The 19971-nt window shown below is 41.5% G+C and overlaps 2 protein-coding genes across 2 annotated transcripts in view; one reads left to right on the forward strand and one right to left on the reverse strand.

Annotated features, from left to right (window-relative positions):
* Nucleotides 1–5096: 5096 nt before the first annotated feature.
* On the forward strand, nt 5097–7280 carry LOC118085022 (olfactory receptor 51H1-like). The gene has a single exon (XM_035115277.3). The coding sequence runs from the start codon at nt 5993–5995 to the stop codon at nt 6950–6952; it is 960 nt and encodes a 319-aa protein (XP_034971168.3). The 5' UTR covers nt 5097–5992; the 3' UTR covers nt 6953–7280.
* A 1348-nt stretch (nt 7281–8628) lies between these two features.
* Nucleotides 8629–19971, reverse strand: part of LOC118085569 (uncharacterized) — a 49172-nt gene continuing 37829 nt past the window's right edge. Inside the window, exons 10-14 of the mRNA XM_088669016.1 lie at nt 18772–19263; nt 18523–18610; nt 18251–18333; nt 16215–16341; nt 8629–11253 (exon numbers count right to left, since the gene is read on the reverse strand). Coding sequence (XP_088525142.1) covers nt 10082–11253; nt 16215–16341; nt 18251–18333; nt 18523–18610; nt 18772–19263 — 1962 coding nt within the window. The 3' untranslated portion in view covers nt 8629–10081. The remainder of the gene's footprint in view (nt 11254–16214; nt 16342–18250; nt 18334–18522; nt 18611–18771; nt 19264–19971) is intronic.

Genomic DNA, 19971 nt, shown 5'->3' on the forward strand with positions numbered 1-19971 from the left:
AGCGACCTAGATGGTGAAGGAGGAGCGGCTGAAGAATAAGTCTTTAACATAGTCTTTGGTTGGACTTGAACAACAAAGACACCTCTACAGATTATAGACATTCTGTTTTTTGCTTCTCCCCTCTTACTTCTTTCGTCCCTTTATTTTCCTTTCCTTTTATTTTTTCCTCCATCCTTCCTTTTTCTTAATTTCTAATTTGACACATTGAATAAATATGAGTATTAAAGTAATTTCTTGGAACATTAATGGATTAAATAATAAAAAGAAGAGGAATAGGTCAAGTCATGTATTGAACAAAGGAAAGTGGGATGTGATATGTCTCCAGGAGACACACGTAAACAAAAAACATGAAAGGGTCTTAAAAAATGAAAAATTGGGCGTAGATTTCGTAACATCAGATATGAAAAAGAAAAGAGGAGTAGTGATATATATAAAAAACAAATGGAACCCAGAATTGTTATGGAAAGACGACAAGGGCAGGATTGTCATAGTAAAAACACGGATTGAAGGAGAAAATTGGATCTGGGTGGGAGTATACGCCCCGAATGATAGTAAAGTGGCTTTTTTTAAAGAATTAGAAAACCAATTGATGAATTATTACGGAGATAAAATTATATTATTAGGAGATTTGAATGGTATTAATAATCCAATTTTAGATAAATCAGGCCCTTTTCAAAGGAAAAAAACAAAATAAATTGCCAAAAAATTTTGATGAGCTGATGGAAAACTTAAACATGGTGGATGCATGGAGACATAAACATCCCGCCCAAAAAGACTTCACTTATTTCTCGTACAGGCACCAAGTAGCGTCGAGAATAGACGCCATTTGGATTCCCAGGGAAATCGCGTTGAGAACTGCACAAGTCGAGATAAGCCCACGTACGTTATCGGACCACAACCCGGTAACATTAACGCTAGCTCCAGAGGTAAAGGATAGAAGATGGAGGCTAAATGTGTTTTTGTTAAAGAATTCAAAAGCAATACAAGAAGTGTCAAAACAGTATAAAGATTACATAGATATAAACAGTGGGGGAGAAGTGGACCCCACCACAGTTTGGGATGCAGGGAAAGCGGTATTGCGTGGGGCTTTCATCCAACAAAATGCAAAGTTGAGGAGAATCAGAGAGGAGAAAAAGGATAATTTGTTGCAAGAAATTAGAAAGAAAGAAAGAAAATTAATTAAAAAGGGAAATGAAGCCACAAAATATGAATTAAAAATCTTAAAATTGGAATATGAGAAATTGATTGACCATGAATTGGAACAAAATTTACAATTTTGGAAGTATAAAAATTTTAATTGGGCAAACAAACCAAGCAAATTATTAACATGGCAACTAAAGAAGAGACAAAAAGAGAAAATTATTAACAAGATTGAATTTAAAGATAGAATCCTCGAGAAATCAAGTGAGATTCTGAAAGCCTTTCAAAACCATTACGAATCAGTCTACCAGAAAGAAGACACGAATCCGCAGAGAATAGAAGAATTTATTAAAAAACACAAAATGCCACCAATACCACCGGGTAAGTTAACAGCATTAAATAAAGAAATAACAGTAGAAGAGATAAAGGAATCCCTGAAAATGATGAAAAATGGTAAGGCCCCAGGCCCAGATGGCCTCCCAACGGAATTATATAAGACTCTGGAAGATATAATGTTAGTACCCTTGAAAGATTTATTTAATACAATACTGGAAAAGGGCATTATTCCGCAATCATGGGAAGAAGCGCAAATCATATTAATTCCAAAATCCAAGGTAGAAGTTCCAACACCAAATGATTTTAGACCAATCTCGCTTCTGAATAGTGATTACAAGATATTCGCAAAAGTGTTAGCGAGCAGATTATCTTCCATATTAGAAGATATAATCCAAAAAGATCAGGTTGGTTTTGTGAAAGGCAGATTTGCCAAAGATAATATAAGGAATATCATTAACATCATCGAACATTTAGAAAATAGAAGAGATAAACAAGCTGCAATCTTGTCCGTGGACGCGGAAAAGGCCTTTGACAGGGTAGCCTGGGATTTCATGCTAAAATTGATAGAAGATCTAAAACTGGGGGAAAGATTAGAGAAGGCAATAAAGGCTATTTATAAATCTCAAAACGCTAGATTAATTATAAATGGAAAATTTACTAATAAAATCAACATTAAGAGGGGGACAAGAAAAGGTTGCCCCCTGTCACCCATTTTATTTATTATTACACTGGAAATACTATTTAAACACAATTAGGAAAAAGGAGGATATAAAAGGAATTGTGGTGGGAAATAAAAGATATAAAGTAAAGGCCTTTGCCGACGATATTATAATAACTTCAGAGGACCCAATTATTAGCATCCCTAGCGCCATTCAATTGATAGAAGAATACGGGGAATTGGCGGGCTTGAAAATAAATTACAACAAGACAAAATTGTTAGTTAAAAACTTGGAGGAAAAAGAAGAGAAATTGTTACAAGAGATTACAAAACTTGAAATTAGCAAAAAAATGAGATATTTAGGAATTGAGATGTCAATTAAAGCAATTGATCTGATACAGGATAATTACAAGGAAACTTGGAAACAAATTAGAAAGAAATTTGACGTATGGAGGAAATTAAAACTATCATTTATGGGCAGAATTTCAGTTATTAAGATGTGCGTAGTACCCAAAATGAATTTCCTCTTCCAAAACCTACCTTTGCTGGGAACTGAGAAGTACTTTAGGGATTGGAAAAGAGACATCGCGGAATTCATCTGGAACGGGAAAACCCCCCGGATAAAATATAAAATTTTAATAGATCATAAGGATAGAGGGGGATATGGCCTCCCGGATTTGGAAATTTATCATAACTCAGCGGCATTAGCTTGGATCAAAGAATGGGTAGAGTTAAAGAATTTTGATGTATTAGATTTAGAAGGTGACGGGCTAGGACACGGCTGGCATTATTATATGATGAAAGATAGAATAGATAAGAGGAACATTTTTATGTTCCATATTATTAGAAAGTCACTATTGAAAGTTTGGATAAAATATAGGAGATTTTTCGAACCAAAAACGCCCTGGTGGCTTTCCCCGGCTGAGTTATTGGCAGTAAGGAGACGCAACATGGACGGTACCTGGCCTACATACCGTATGCTCCTGGAGGAAAAAGAAGGAGCAGTGAAATTAAAAGAATATATAGAAGTAAAGCATTATTTAAATACGTGGCTGGATTATTTTCAAATTAATCAGAGGTTAAAAATGGATAAGAAAGTGGGATTCGAAAAAAGTAAGTCAAATTTGGAAGAAATTTTAATTGAAAACAAAGGAAATTATATATCAAAACTATACCAGATATTATTAAAATGGGAAACAGAAGAGGAACTAACAAAAAATTATATGATTAAATGGAGCCAGGACCTGGGGAAGACAATCAGCATTCAAAAATGGGAACAATTATGGAAAAGAGATTCGAGATTTACTCCTAATTACGATTTGATAGAGAATTTATATAAAATGCAAAATCAATGGCATTTAACGCCGGCCAAACTAGCTAAAATGTACCCAAGTGTAAATAATATCTGTTGGAGATGCCGTAAAGAAATAGGGACATATGTGCATGTATGGTGGAGTTGTGATCTTATCAAGGAATTCTGGGAGTTAATTTATAAAGAATTAAAGAAAATTTTGAAATACTCTTTTAAAAAACAACCAGAAATCTTCCTGCTAGGAATGTTAGGAGAGGACATAAAACCTATAGACAGATGTGTAGTGAGTTACGCGGTGACCTCAGCAAGACTCTTAGTGGCAAGAGCATGGAAATCCCAAGAAATCCCAAAAAAGGAGGATTGGCTACAAAAATTAATATCCTACTATAATGTAGCAAGAAAACACGAAATATTGAAAGAAACAAATTTGGAGGACAATGTAAGGAAATGGGAATCACTTACCGTTTATTTCAGTATATATGTAGACAAACCGTCTCTCCTCTCTGATGCAACAGAGCTCTAGGAATATGAAGAAAGTAAATTAACTATACAAATATAGTATTATATAGACATATATATATATATAGATATCATTGATACTGTAACATCATTATTATTATTATTATCAATATTATTTTTGTTAAGTGAAAGTTATAAGAAGAAGAAGAAGAAGAAGAAGAAGAAGAAGAAGAAGAAGAAGAAGAAGAAGAAGAAGAAGAAGAAGAAGAAGAAGAAGAAGAAGCAAGTACCTACGGTATAAAATTGTATAAAACTGTATAAAACAGTGTGTGCGATTGAAAACAACTATAATATGGATAAGTCTAATTTAGGTTGTGAAGGAACAGGGGTAGGGGTAGGTTCAGGGGTGGGGGGAGGGGGAGGGGGCTTTGTATTGTAATCGGTATTTTGTTGTTGTGTCTTGTTTTTGCCTTGTTGGTTTTCGTTCTTTTTTAATTGTTGTATATGCACAAATTATTAATAAACTTTATTTAAAAAAAAGAAAGAAAAAAAAAGAAGGTCAGCCCCATCAAATATTTTATTGGGGTGCCAAAAACCTTTTTTGCCCCTAGGAGTTGGTTCCTCTGGCAGGGAGGATGAGACCCCATCCCATAGCTGCCAAGTTTTCCCTTTTCTCGCGAGGAAGCCTATTCAGCATAAGGGAATTTCCCTTTAAAAAAGGGATAACTTGGCAGCTAAGATATTCTGTACATCTCCCATTTCTCTGGTTATACCAAGGAGAGGACCACAGAGTGATCCCTGGAACGCCTCTGAGACAAGAACTCCGGGTCCTTGTGCAGGATCCACAGAGATTACCCTAATACTTGCCACTGGGATTTGCGAGATCTCCTCCCACAGGATTCTGCAATCATCTCCCGGTTTGAGGGCAACTTGTCTCCCTGAGGGAAAAGAGCTTTTCAATAACTCTTTACACAGCATAAATATCACAGGCAGAATCCCTCTTGCAGCAGCACAGGCAGGATCAGCGTATAGCCTGGGAGAAAGCATGTTAGCATCACAGGCTGTGCCATGAAGTCAGGTAAGTGCAAAGGGCGGCAGGAGCTATCAAGCAGATGAGTTTTCCTCCGATTGACTTCAGAGGGAGTTTCCTCAGTTATGTAAATATGCTGCCGTTAATACTGGGAGCCAGAAAGAAACGGGGTTTAATTTGGAACTTCATATTGGGGAGGGGAGGGTTGGGGCTGGTCAAGAAAACATCTGGTTGCCTGGACCAGGAGTCAATAATCTGGAGGTTGTACTGCTCTGCTCTATCTTGTGGTGGGGGGTGGGGTGGGGTCTGCTTTCCAGGAGGAGGGAGGAGGAGAAGGACTACAGAGCAGAAGGACTGCAGGACCACTCAGTGAGGAAGAATGGAAAATTGTGGTGGGCTGCAGTTTTTGCTGCAACATCTGTCTGGAGTAGGGAGAAAATGTCCCCTATGGTCCTTTGCGCTCTACATTTCTATGATTCTATGATCACAATCCTCTCAACTAGATAGGACTGCAAAATGAAGGACTTCAGTTTCAAGGTGTCTTCTCAGAAGAGGAGGACATGGGGTGAAACCAGTCCTGTCCTTCCCAAACAATACTATACATCTAGTGATTTATATCTACCATTTCTAATTTAAGTATTGCACTGTGATGGTTATTTCAGTTTTTCAGACGAGAGGTTGGGGGACTGAATCTTTGAAAGCCACACTCTTGTGACCTCCACTCCACTGGTCAGAGTTGGGAGACTTTTGGGGATTGATTTTGAAGATGGGGCTGGGGTGTTCTATGGCCGGGGCAGAAGGTGAGATGAAGCAGCATTCAAGACTGCTGTTCTTTCTTTGAATAGAGGCTCTAAGACAACTTTTCCTCTTGGACTAAACTGGGAGATTTATCCATACGTTACAAAATCTCTTACATCATGTCACAATAATAATTTTATGACTCTTTAGAATCCATCCACCAAAAGCTCTTGTGGGGGTGCATGTTCTCCTTCGCCAGGTTCAACAATTAAATTTTATTATTCCTTAATATCTTTCCACCAAAAGCACCAGGGGAACAATGTCCTCCATCATGAGCTCCAATGAGACCCTCGTGAGCCACCAAACCTTTGTCCTGATTGGCATCCCTGGGATGCAGGAGAAGAACTCTTGGATGGCCTTCCCACTGTTTGTGCTCTACGCCCTGACTCTCCTTGGGAACATCATGATCCTCTATGTCATCAAGACCAACCGAAGCCTCCATGAGCCCATGTACTTCTTCCTTTCCATGCTCGCCTGCTCGGACCTGGGCCTCTGCATCTCCACCATGCCAACTATTCTGAGTGTATATTGGTTTGACTCTGGGGAAATCCCGTTCAATGCTTGTATCAGCCAGATGTTCTTTATCCATGCATTGCAAGGGATTGAGTCCGGCATTCTTGTGGCAATGGCTTTTGACCGCTTGATTGCCATCCGTGATCCGCTGAGATACAAATCACTTCTTCCAAATACAGTCATTGTACAAATAGGTATAGGCATCATATCCAGAAGTTTCTGTTTTTGTTCCCCATTCCCTTTTCTCATTAAACGGCTCCCTTTCTGCAGATCCAATGTCCTTTCTCACTCCTACTGTCTCCACCAAGATGCCATGAAGTTAGCCTGTGCAGACATAAAGGTCAACATTTTGTATGGTGTGATAGTAGCTGTTTGCACTTTAGGGACGGATATTGTTATAATTCTTGCTTCATATGTCATGATCCTGAAGACTGTTTTGAGCATTGCCTCTCATGAAGAATGCTTCAAGGCTCTGAACACCTGTGTGGCCCACATTTCTGCCATCCTGATTTTCTATATCCCAATGATTGGCATTGCTGTGGTGCATCGATACGGGAAGCACCTCTCCCCCATTGTCCCCATGCTGATGGCCAACACATTTGTTATGGTCCCACCACTTCTTAATCCTCTTGTGTACTGTGTAAAGACCCAGCAAATTTGGCAAAGGGTATGGAATATACTGCACTTTAAAAAAAGTTGGGTTTGATATTTCTACCGAAATTAAATTCTCTGATGAAAGGAGGATAAAGTTTCCTGCATATTCCAAATTAACTTAACTTGTTCATTTATTCATCCACTTTAAATATTTACTGTTATAAAACTGCAGGTCATTACAATAATCCTGCCAATGTTCTTATCTGTTTACACTTTATTTTTAAATATCCCATAAACCATTTCCATCCTTTTATAAAAAAGTTTGTTATCTTGATTTCTTATTCTTCCAGTAAATTTCACCATTTCAGCATATTCCATGTTTTTGTATTAATTCTTCCTTTTCTGGGACCTCTGCTTCTTTCCATTTTGGGGCAAGTAACATTTTTGCTGCTGTAGTCGCATAGATAAACAAGTTTCTATACAGTTTGTGTAGTTCTACACCAATAATTCCAAAAAGGAAAGCTTCTGGATTTTTTACAGATGTAAAATGTAGAAAAGCATCCCAGGTTATTTCTGAATCTGTTTAATTTTGAGTCTCTTTTCATATAATCATAGAGTTGGAAGAGACCACGAGGGCCATCCAGTCCAAGTCCCTGCCAAGCAGGAAACACCATCAAAGCATTCTTGACATATGCCTGTCAAGCCTCTGCTTAAAGACCTCCAGAGAAGGAGACTCCGCCACACTCCTTGGCAGCAAATTCCACTGCCGAACAAGCCTGCACATTTTGTTCAGGAAAAATTCCCACCCTCCTCTCTAAACTAGCCAACTACCTAAAATGCCCACCCAAGCCTAACCTTGACCCACCCCCACCTCCAGCCCTAACCCTACACCTAACCCTAACTACCCCTCTATGTTCAAAATAAATATATGCAACATATATAAAAAATGTGCACAAATGTGCCCCAAAATAATTTTTTTAAAAAGCGTTAAAATTAAAATCTCAGCTCAAGCATCCATGGCAGATGGCCGTCCGGTCTCTGCTTAGAAACCTCCAAGGAAGGAGAGTCCACCCCCTCCCAAGGGAGACCTTTCCCCTGCCAAACTGCTCTTAAGATGTCCCTCAAGGCAGCGGGTCCTGAGTTCTAGCACTGATGAAACCATTGCACTGGCTACCAAGGAGGTAGCAAGCGATGTTCTAAATAAGTAAATCATATTCTCATCATGCCTGAGTAATACTTTCTTACGCATGCTTTTTATGCTAATATACAAAAGTAAATCATTTCCCCTTCCAGAAATGCTTAATTGCAAATTCAAGAGACACTGAAGTCCTTGCAGAGATAACAGCACAGCTTTCCAGATTAGTTAGCTGGGAGTGAGACAGTGGGCAGAGTAGCATTGGGCAGAGTAGCAGCTACTACAGGAATTGCTTTTTTGAGCCTTTTTAGCACTGTAATACCATTTTTAATTTTTTTAAAAAGATTGATTTTTCAGTCATGGCAGTGTGTGAGCAAATACTCCAAGCTTTCAGGAGCAGGACTAAGGGCTGAAATGAAGCCCCCCAGATCCCCAAAGGTTGAGGGAAAGGCTCTATCTCCCTTCTTCCTTTTCAGTATCAGTTATTTCCACCTAAGAAATGGGAAGAAAGCAGCTGCTCATGTTAAGCGCAGGGTTTGTTGGGCTTCAGATTAATGAGCTGACTGTGGTGTGATTTGTCAGCAATAAATATTATTTGTTCTTATCTGTGAGTGAAGTCACATTTGAAACAACACAGAAGCAGTCAAAGGGAATTTCCTAGGAAGTGTTTTATTCAGTCTCACCTGCAATCATGTGTGCTGAACACACAGAAACACAAACATAATGTGAAATTGCTGAGAGTTCCAGTCTCCAAATAACGCTTAACACATGCAAGCAGGTTAATGGAATAGGACACATGATTTCCCCACTTCTTTTTAAAATAAAAATATTGCAATAGTCTCAACAATTCATGTATTCAGTAAATACGGACGTGTTATAAAAGGAATATGGATTGTGTTCCCCCACCTTCTTGATTTCCCCAGGCCAACAACATTTAAGATACTTAAATTGTGGTGCCCAGAATTGAACACAGTATTCTAGGTGGGGTCTGACCAAGGCAGAATAAAGTGGTACTACAAACATGAGTCTGACCAAACTGCGGGAGGCAGTGCAAGACAGGAGTGCCTGGCGTGCTCTGGTCCATGGGGTCACGAAGAGTCGGACACGACTAAACGACAATTCCTGCCCTTGATCTGACTCTGCCTTCTGCCACATTGGCCTCAGCTCCCCGTTTGATGTTGTCTGCAAATGTGATGAGCATCCCCTCAGTTCCTTCATCCAAGTCATTTATAAAGACGGTTACAGGTAGGTAGCCGTGTTGGTCTGGATCGAAGTAAAATAATAATAAAAAAAAATTCAAAAATTCAAAAAAAAATTAAGGTGCTACTGAAGGAATTTTTTTTATTTATAAAGACGTTGAACAAGAATGGGCCCAGGACAGAACCTTGCAGCACCCCTCTTGCCACTTTCCCAGGATGAGGAGGAACCATGAAGGAGACCTCTTTGGGTTCGGTCAGTCAAATCCACCTAACAGTTACCTTGTTCAGCCAACATTTTACCAGCTTCCTCGCATAAATATTGCAGGGACTTTGTCAACAGCCTTCCTGAAATCAAGATGCACTATTTCCACAGCAGTCCCCTGATCAACAAAGTTTGTAACTCCATCCAAAAAAGGGAAGGAGAGATTTCTCTGGCTTTACTTGTTTTTTGAAAAGGCCATGCAATATCCTGTGTGTACATGTTGTGAAATCTTCAGATGAAGGGCACATACATTTTGAAAATGATAATAAATAAGGATATTGACACGCTGGAATATGTGCAAAGGAAAGCCATTCATGTACTGTATTTATTTAGTTTGTAAACCACCCAACCCAGTGGTGCCAACTTGAATAAAATATTGGTGGGGGGCCAGGTAAGGCCCGCCTTCCACAATCACTCATAGAATGCATGTGTGCAATTTGAATGGCAATGCCTATCAACTTGGGGGTGACCCCTCAAATATTTTATTGCGGTGGCAAAGACCCCTCAGCCTCTAAAAGTTGGCTCCTATTCCATACACCCACACATCTCAGGATGGTTACAACATAAAAGCAAAATAAAAGAGCATCAGAGGTCAATCAGCCAAAGACCTGGTTAAAAAGGTGTATATTTGCCTGCCTCCTAAAACTATAAAATTAAGGGTTCTTTGAACTTTGTATGAATTATTTTATGGAAAGTGAGATTGGAGCTGGTACTGAAGCTCTTTCCACATTCCACACACTGATAGGGCTTCTCCCCTGTATGAATTCTTTGATGGGAAGTGAGATGGGCGCTCTGACTGAAGCTCTTTCCACATTCCACACACTGATAGGGCTTCTCCGCTGTATGAATTCGTTGATGAGAAGTGAGACTGTGGCTCTGAGTGAAACTCTTCCCACATTCCCCGCACTGATAGTGTTTCTCCCCTGTATGAATTCTTTGATGGGAAGTGAGATTGCAGCTCTTACTGAAGCCCTTTCCACATTCCCCGCACTGATAGGGTTTCTCCCCTGTATGAATACTTTGATGGGAAGTGAGAAGAGAGCTTGTACTGAAGCTCTTTCTACATTCCATACACTGATAGGGCTTCTCCCCTGTATGACTTTTTTGATGATAAGTGAGATGGGAGCTCGTACTGAAATGCTTTCCACATTCTAAGCACACATAGAGTTTCTCCCCTGTATGAAGTCTTTGATGGAACGTGAGATCGGTGCTCCGACGGAAGCTTTTCCCACATTCCACACACTGATAGGGTTTTTCCCCTGTATGGATTCTTTGATGAAAAGTGAGAGAGGAGCTCTGACTGAAGCGCTTTCCACATTCCATGCACTGATAAGGTTTCTCACCTGTATGAATTCTTTGATGGGAAGTGAGATTGTGGCTGTGACGGAAGCTCTTTCCACATTCCACGCACTGATAGGGTTTCTCCCCTGTATGGATTCTTTGATGAAAAGTGAGAGAGGAGCTCTGACTGAAGCTCTTTCCACATTCCATGCACTGATAAGGTTTCTCACCTGTATGAATTCTTTGATGGGAAGTGAGATTGTGGCTGTGACTAAAGCTCTTTCCACATTCCACGCACTGATAGGGTTTCTCCCCTGTATGAATTCTCTGATGGGAAGTGAGAGAGGAGCTCTGACTGAAGCTCTTTCCACATTCCAAGCACTGATAGGGTTTCTTTCCAATTATATTTTGTTGATGGGAAGTGGAATGGGAGCTCTGATTGCAGCTCTCTCCACACTCCAAATTTTTACATGGCTTCTCCTCACTGGGGATTTTGTTGTGGTCACCCTTGTTCTCGATTTCCAACGCATCACAATCTGCAATGGAGACAAAAAGGGATTTGAGCAGGCATGTCCAAAGTATGTTTCCGAGGCCTAATCTGATCCGCTGGTCGATTTAATCCAGCCGCCGTGGCAGTATATGTCCTGGGGTAAAATACTTTAAAAAAAGCCTAGCAACTTCAATCCTAAAGAAAGCTCATCAACTTTGGGGTAAAACAGTAAAAAAAAGTTCAATAACTTTCAGTTAAATCCTTTAAAAAGCTCAACAACTTCAGTCCTTAAAAAAAGCTCAAAAACTTCACTCACTTCATCTAATCTCTAAACTCACTTCATCTAATCTGGCCCTCTTTTAAAAAAGTTTGGGCACCCCTGTATTAGAGCCTCAGGAACATATGTAGAAGAACTGAAGGGAGTTGGGCGTGTGTTCATTACTTTGTTGTTTGTCATTAATCAATATATTTACTATTAGATTCTGATGGGTTATTGAATGTTGCTTTGTTCGATATACAATAGTGGCCAAAATTGTGGAAGCCTTTTGGGAAAAAGTGGAAGCCTTTTGGGAAAAAGTGTATTTCAGAGGTTTGAAAACACCACTTCTTTTGGAGTAATATCATAAAATTACATATCAATGGAAAGATAATTTAATCAAGAACGTTATGTTCAATTAGCTGTATTCTATCAAATGTTATAGCCAAATAACAAAAAGAAAAAAGAAACACAATTTGACTTTTGTCAGTGTGTTATGTGATTGCTAAAAAAAACCATGTTAACTGGACAGCGGAACAATGGGACAGTGTTATTTGGAGCGATGAGTCCCAAATCTCCTTGAATACGCGAGGAGAAGAATCAGAGAAGATTTGGACTTCCGGTCTACTGCTAGCGCCGTCCGGCGGGGTCCACCTCAAGCTCCGAGGCAACCGGGCTCCACGAGAGGGGGGCTGCGAAAGCGGCGCGGCTACCCGAAAGAGCCCCATATTGTGCTTTATGGGGACAAAGAGCTCAGCTGCGTCCTAATTCTGACTCCTCTACTCTCCGGTAAGCTCGGTCAAGAGCCCTGGTTAGAGTGGGGTGGTAGTCTCGGGGACCATTTTGAGTGTCATTGTCACCCTCGCAGTAGCGAAGCTTCGTGCTGGCGGCGGAGAGCAGTGGATTCTTCCATAGCAAAAGAAATTAAAATTCGGAAACCGTAAGTAAAAGAACTTTAAAAGTCTAAGATTTGACAGAATTGGCCACGGAAGAGGTTTAAAAAGGGAGTCGACCTCTTCTAATTGAGAGACTGTGATACAGTAACCTGATCCCTTGCCGGGAAGGTGAAAGGAAGTATCTAATTTATTAACAATTGGACTTAAAAGAAGCCCCCCAGGAAGCCAGATCTGGGTCCCTGGAGGGATCAGCGATTGGACTCTGTGATTGGAACTGCTAAAAAGAAGAAGTGGGGGTGTGATTGAAAGAAATTAAAAGGAGAAGATACCCAGATTGGGTAACAAAATGGAGTACAATGTTTTGGAATAAGCCTCACACTATTTCCTGTTGTGCAACTTGCTGTTTTCCCATGGGACTGGAATAGATAATATGGCTCTAGACCAGGGGTCAGCAAACTTTTTCAGCCAGGGGCCGGTCCACTGTCCCTCAGACCTTGTGGGGGGCCGGACTATATTTTTTTAAAAAAAATATGAACAAATTCCTAAGCCCCACAAATAACCCAGAGATGCATTTTAAATAAAAGGACACATTCTACTCATGTAAAAACATGCTGATTCCTGGACCGTCCACGGGCCGGATTTAGAAGGCCATTGGGCCGCATCCGGCCCCCGGGCCTTAGTTTGGGAACCCCTGCTCTAGACCCAACATTCGCAAAAGACCAGCTTTGGCAAAAGATTCTTTTAGAACTTTTTGACATTAGAAAGGGACTGAATTCGTATACTAAGCAGCTGCGTTAATATAATAAACAACTAAGAGAGGCGAATGGAGAAAGCTGCACGGAAAATAGAACTGGAAATGAAGCTGTAAAATTGGATGCTGAGGCCAAAAAGGAATCACCAACATCGGACATTTCCATGGTGTATGAAGAAGCTGTACAATTTGAAGAGGAGGAGGAAGAAGAATGGCGGAATGCTCCACAAGTGGGAAATGTGGAACAGAAAAAGGACTTGACGCAAGAACACCTCAAGGACGAACCATGGTGGGCTTTTGCCCTCCTAGTGAGAGAGGAAGGACAGGGCACGCTCTGGGAAGTTAGAAAGGAAGGTACAGGTGGATGTGGGAGGAAACAGCAAAAGTGGGGTAAAAATGTCCTGTGGAAGTTATGGGAAAGGGTGGGAGTGGGTTAAAAGAATATAAATGTTGATTAGGATGGATGAAATGGAAGGCCCAATACTGGCATGACATATGGATTTCGCTGAAAACTCTTGGAGAATCTAGATCTGGGGGAAGGGGGTGAGATATATTATTATGTTTGAAACAAAATTATGATATAAGAGTTAATATTAGAATGATGAATCGTTGTTAGTAAAAACTATAGGCAGAAGGGGAAAATTTTAATAGAATGAATAAAGGGAAAATAGAAATATTTGGTTTGAAATATTAGATTAAATGTATTATAAATAGAATTGGGAATTATAGTTGAATATATAAATAAAGGATTGCGAGAGCAATGTTTAAGATGTTTAAATAACAATGAATACTGTCTAAATAATATTGTAACAGGGACCCAAGGTGGGGGGTGTCGAGGGAGTCCAAAGTGTTATCATCAAGATATAAGTTAGAATTTTTGGTTTTTGTTTTTTGTATTTTTGTGCTTTGTTTTTTCTTTTTGTGTTTTGTATTTCTGTATGTTTTTTGTGTTTGAAAATCTTCAATAAATACAGTACATAAAAAAGAACCAGAGAAGATTTATATCCTACTTGCATTACACCGACCATGAAACACCCAGATAGTGTGATGATCTGGGGTTGTATGACAGCAAAAGGTGTGGGCAGAATTTGTGTCATTAATGGGAATGTAAATGCCCCCAAATACATAAATGAAATACTTGAGGCCAAACTGAAGTGTTCCGCATGAGATCTTTTCCCAGATACTGAAGCATTTCTACATATATATTTTATAAATATTTGTTTATTTTAATATTTTATATTATAACAGGTTTCAGCTCCATGTCATGTTGCTGCTGTATGCAAAAGGTGGTTTCAAGATAATCCTATTCCACTGCTGGAATGTTGTGGGAATAGAGGAAATAATTCAATCTTGGTTTCACATTTCTGTATTACAGCTGCAGAACTGAAAAACTTGGTTCACTCCATGGGAAGGTGTTGGGAGTGCGTAATTAAAGCCAAAGGTTACCAAACGAAGTATTCATTGACATGGTGATAATTTCTGCATGTATCCTTTTTTCTATGTGTGTCACGTTTCTTCTTTATGACTGATGTTCTAATGAACACTCCTTTATAAATAGTTACAGGTAGGTAGCCGTGTTGGTCTGAGTCGAAACAAAATAAAAGAAATTCCTTCAGTAGCACCTTAAAGACCAACTAAGTTTTTATTTTGGTATGAGCTTTCGTGTGCATGCACACTTCATCAGATACACTGAAACAGAATCCACGAGACCCTTATGTATATTCAGAGGGTGGGGGTGGGGGTGATGGGAATGGGTGATGGGCTGATGGGAGTGGTAAACCTGTTGATGACTGTTAACGACTGATAATGACTGCAATTGGTCTTGCGGGGGAAAAGCAAGGGCTGAGGTGGTAAGGAAAGCTTGATCATGTATAATGAGATAAGAATCCTATGTCTTTGTTCATTCCAGGTGGCTCCATGGTTTTAAGCTTGCTAATGAGTTGCAATTCAGCAACTTCTCTTTCTTGTATCTGGGAGATTGAAGTGTTCTCCTACTGGTTTTTCTGTCTTCTGGTTCCTGATGTCAGATTTGTGTCCATTTATCCTTTGGCGTAGGGTTTGGCCCGTTTGTCCAATATAGAGAGCTGAAGGGCATTGCTGGCATTTGATGGCATACACAATGTTAGAAGATGAGCAATTAAATAGTCCTGAGATGGTATGTTGGATGTTGTTGGGGCCAGTAATTGTGTTGTCCGGGTGTATGTGGCAGCAAAGTTGGCATCTGGGTTTATTGCAGGCTCTGGTACCAGTGTCCATGTTAAGTCTGGTGGTTGTATTATTGTGGGTGAGGAGTTGTTTAAGATTGGGTGGTTGTCTGTAGGCAATGAAAGGTCTTTCTCCCAGAGCTTGAGCTGTCATTGTCCAGGAGAGGTTGTAGATCTCTGATGATGTGTTGTACTGTTTTAATGTTATTGCATTACATTCTTCATTAAATGATCTTTCCATTGATGTGTAATTTTATGGTATTATTCCCCCAAAAGGTGGTGTTATGAGCCATCAAACCTCAGAAATACACTTTTCCCAAAAGGCTTCCACAATTTTGGCCACTAGTGTAAGTTGTTCATTTTAAAGTTAATGTACTTTTTATATGGGATCCGATTGTTAATATTAACGTTTCATGTTTATATATGTGTTGGAAGCTGCCCAGAGTGGCTGGGGCAACCGAGTCAGACGGGCAGGGTATAAATAAAAATTATTACTATTAATATTTACTATTCTTATTATGATTGTTATTATCACTGCTACTACTACCTAATATTCAATAAGCCTGGCTCTTCTCTGGGGCAGATGTTGTTTGGCCCAGTCATGGCATCGCCCCATCTCCAATGTCAGAAAACCTGACAGAATCTACTTATCTTTCCTAACAACTCTGAAGCTGACATTTAAGATGCCTGGGCAGTTCAGGATTATCATAGTATAAAATGGCAGAACTGGACGAAGATTGTTCACAGAAAAAACTGTAATTTGCTGTTTATTGTGGGGGTGTTAGGTTCCCATGTGTTGTAGGGGGCGCTGTTGAGCTCTGTGGAAATATATGAGGTTTGTCACATAGAGGTATTTTTTGAATTTCCAGGCAGATAGGACGATCCCACAGGGAGCCTTACCAAGAGAGGCCACGATCCCACGATTCTCCTCCATGACGTCCTTATGCAGAGCTCTCTGGTCAGGATCCAGCAATGCCCACTCCTCGTCCATGAAACGAACAGCGACATCTTCAAAGCACACTGGACCCTGAAAGAAAAAGGGAAATGTCCTCCTCTGAGAGAGCAGAAATATGATCTCCTACACAATGCTCTGTTGTTTCCTTTCAGTTAATGGCTGCGTTGTTTCAATAGGATTGCTTTGCTGCCTGTTTTAATTATGGGTGCTTATTTTAACGCTTTAATGGAATTCTTTTATTCTACGTTTTAATTATGGGTATTCACCTTTGTGCAAATAGGTGGTACTCCTCCTTGTGGTTTTTAATTCATTCTGCCTACGCAAGCATTCCAGTTTCCCCGATGGAAGGATCCACTTTCTCCTCTCCTCATGAACTGTTCTGGGGAGGTTCCCTTGCAATGCCCTAGAGCCAAATTCAAGGGGTTCATGGGGGCATAGAGAGGGGAGTAACGGGGAGCAGGCTGGTTAGGTGAATCCTGGCCATTATTTGCTCTCATTTGTCCACTGCTTAGAAGCCTATTTTAGCATTCAATGATGAATATAGAAATAAAAGAAGCCTAGTTTGGATGGCCATCTGTCTTGGATGATCTAGCTGAGATTCCTGCAATGCAGGGGGTTGGACTTGATGACCCTTGGGGTCACTTTCAACTCTAGGATTCCATGAAACCTGCAACTACAGATGAATCCTACTGGCGATATTCACAAGGCTGGTGTCACAGAGATATATGGTCAGGAAATCCCACAGTTCACAGCTGGGGTTAACTCTTTCTTAGCAAGAACATGATATTCACAGACTGAGCTGAGTTTCAGGCCTCATGAGAACAGGAGCTCATTCCCTGAGCGTCTGTCAGTTTGCATTTCTTAGTACAGAAAGTATTGATCTGATGTGTAGTGATCTTTCATATTCTAATTAATTCAAGAGGGTTCTGGAAGCTTCTCTGCATAAAAGAAACAAGCAGAAGGTTCCTGATGTTTGGGATCTTCCTTTGGAGAAGCTGAGTAGAGCTGGGTTAAAGTGGTTCTCTTATCTCTTCTGCCAAGGTCATGGTGACCATGAGAAGAGGCCAGAAGGAACGTGGGTTTCACTTTCTCTTTCTATATTTCTACCTCTCTTCCTTCTGGTGTTCTATACATAGTATGGGTTAAGATTAAGCTTAAGGTTAAGTGTTAAGGTTTGGACTTATAATCGGTTTAGATAAGTTTAGGTGAAGTCTGCTGCAACTGGATTTCTTATGGACAGTGTCAATCCTGAATGTTTTGGATTTGTGACCATTATGATCATTTGCCTTCAATAGCAGTAAATCTCTGCCGGATGAAATACAATGGCCTCTGGTCTATTCTGGGGAATCCTGTAACATGTTTAGGTTGTTACTCTGCTAACTATACACTGGAACTCTGCTCTGGATCAATACCGGTATTGTGTCGAATTCCATGCCAGGGTCTTCCTTCATGAACTCAGCTGCTGAGAGTGAAGGCCCTTGACTCCCCACAACATTCTAAGTCCCCTCCTCTCTGGGGTTTCTTGAAAGTGATCCAACAGTACGCCAGAGTGCAACCTGCCTTTGCTCCTCCATTGTCAGACATCTCCTGGCTCTGAGAGACAAGCAGGGAGGGTGGCTTCTAGCAGAAGGAGAGGGAGCCACCGGTGGCTCCTCCTTCTCCTGACTCACCTCTGCCTCTCGACCTCCCTCCTCCCTCTCACCTCCTTCCTCTTCTGCCTCTGATTCTGGACTGCATTCTGCCACACAGTCTCCCAGCTCACTAAGCCCTGTTACATCTTCAGCTTCTGACACCTCCTCTTCCCAGGCTTCTCCCTCTTGTCCCTCTGACTGCTCATCCTTCTTCCACCTCCACTCCTTGGTCTCCAAGACATCTTCCCTTCCTAAGAAGCTGTCTCCTCCCACCATTCCTCTGTGCCCAACCAGTCCATGACATTGCTCCACCCCTCAGCCGCTGTCTCCACAAGGCAGCTTCCCCTGACCTGATCTGGTTCCACAGCCGCTGCTTCCCTTCTGCCCCCATGAAAAGACAGATCAGGAGCTCTTGCCGGCATCATTCTGTCACCTGCAAGAGAGAAAAGGTAAGCAGGATGCCAGGAGTGCCTGCTTCTCTCACAGGTGAAACAGGGCATCTCTAACTACAGGTGGACCTTTGAGAAAGCCTGACCTGCTGAGCTGAGTGAAGTTGGAGGTTTGTGCCCTCCTCTGAACCCTTGTTCCCAACTCCCCCCCCCAAAAAGGACAAGAAACCCACCTTCCTCATTACCCAGCGGCCTCTCTCTGGTGTCCAACGGAGGCCTATCTGTGTCAAAGGAAATCTGGCCCATTTCAGCAAAGAATCCCTGAAAAAGAAACAAGGATTCAAAACAGAGAATGGGGAGAAGGATTAAAAAATTAATGTCAGGTCCAACAGCTTTAAGGGTGTCAGATCTCACCCTTTCATTAGGAGAGCATTATGGGATGTTCTCCCCCTTGGGAGTATCCAGAGGAAAGTCTCTCTCACCTGCTTTCTTTCCTCTGCCTGACTCAGGAGGAAACCTTCGGCCAGGGCCACCGCCTGGGAACTGGTCTCCGCTCCGCATTCCCTCACCCAGCTCTCCATCTCCGGGGGAAGGACAGCCAGGAACTGCTCCAAGATCACCAGGTCCAGCATCTCAGCTTTCGTGTGCCTTTCTGGCTTCAGCCACTGTTGGCAAAAGTGGTAGAGTCGGCTGCAAACCTTTCGGGGTCCTTTGGCCTCCTGGCAGCAGAACTGCCTCAACAGCTGGCTCTGCACCTCTGAGCGGAGGGCGTCCTCCTCACCCAGGATCTTCCGTACATAGTTTTCCCAGAATCCCCCACTGCTCCCAGATTGGATGGCATGGCCTCTTCCTGCTCCTGGGCCAGATGAGTCTCGCTCACCCATCTTGCTCTCAGAAAGCCTGTAAGAGATCGGAAGAAACCCTTTGGTCTTCTGCCAAGTTCTGTCAGTCTTAATGAGAAGTTCTAGCAAATCCTACAAAGCAAATACATTGTTCTGTTACAGAATTTGTATGTCAGAAGAAATGTTCCCTGAACAAGCATGGATGCCTCTTCCTAGGAACCAGGGCTGGACGATTGCAATGCAAAATGTCGAGGCAACTGAAGAGATTTCTGGGAGATGAATCAGCCTGGTTTCTGCTGCCTTCCAGTCAATGCATGAAGTCAGAACTGACTGACAAGGGAGTCATTTGTATATTGTGAAAAATGGATGTTTGGCTCTAGTGGGGGTCCTCATTTGGGGGTCCTCAGGAGTTGCTCCCCACCCCACCCCCCTGCTTCTGTCTCCTTTTTGCACTTGGACTCTCTGCTGCTCTCAAGACTGACTGCTTGGGTGGGGTCCCCTTTTCTTAGGTCTGAGGGCCAGGTATGTATCTGACCAACCCTCTGAGGGCCAAGTGGGTGGGTCCAAAGACATCTCCCTTGAAATTTAGGCAGGAAATTTAGTATTATTATTCTATTAGAAGACCTTAACACACACACAGCCTTTGATGCCAAGGTCCCTGGAGGCTCAGTGAGTAGCAGCGCCCATTTCCGGCTCTGCTGGTTTTCCAGCAACAATCCCTTTGGGACAGAGAGGATGTGGTCCTGGGATGCCATGCTCTGGGTGCGAGGGGATTGCTGCAGTGGCCTCTGTCTGGAGCTGCCCTTGGAGACGAATGGGAAACTGGTCTGCAATGCAGCA

Source organism: Zootoca vivipara, chromosome 4 (assembly GCF_965207765.1).
Source record: "Zootoca vivipara chromosome 4, rZooViv2.hap1.1, whole genome shotgun sequence".
NCBI classification, from domain to species: domain Eukaryota; kingdom Metazoa; phylum Chordata; class Lepidosauria; order Squamata; family Lacertidae; genus Zootoca; species Zootoca vivipara.

What these genes read in the sequence shown, in the direction of transcription:
- LOC118085022 (XM_035115277.3), top strand. Translation starts at nt 5,993, where the DNA reads ATGTCCTCCATCATGAGCTCCAATGAGACCCTCGTGAGCCACCAAACC.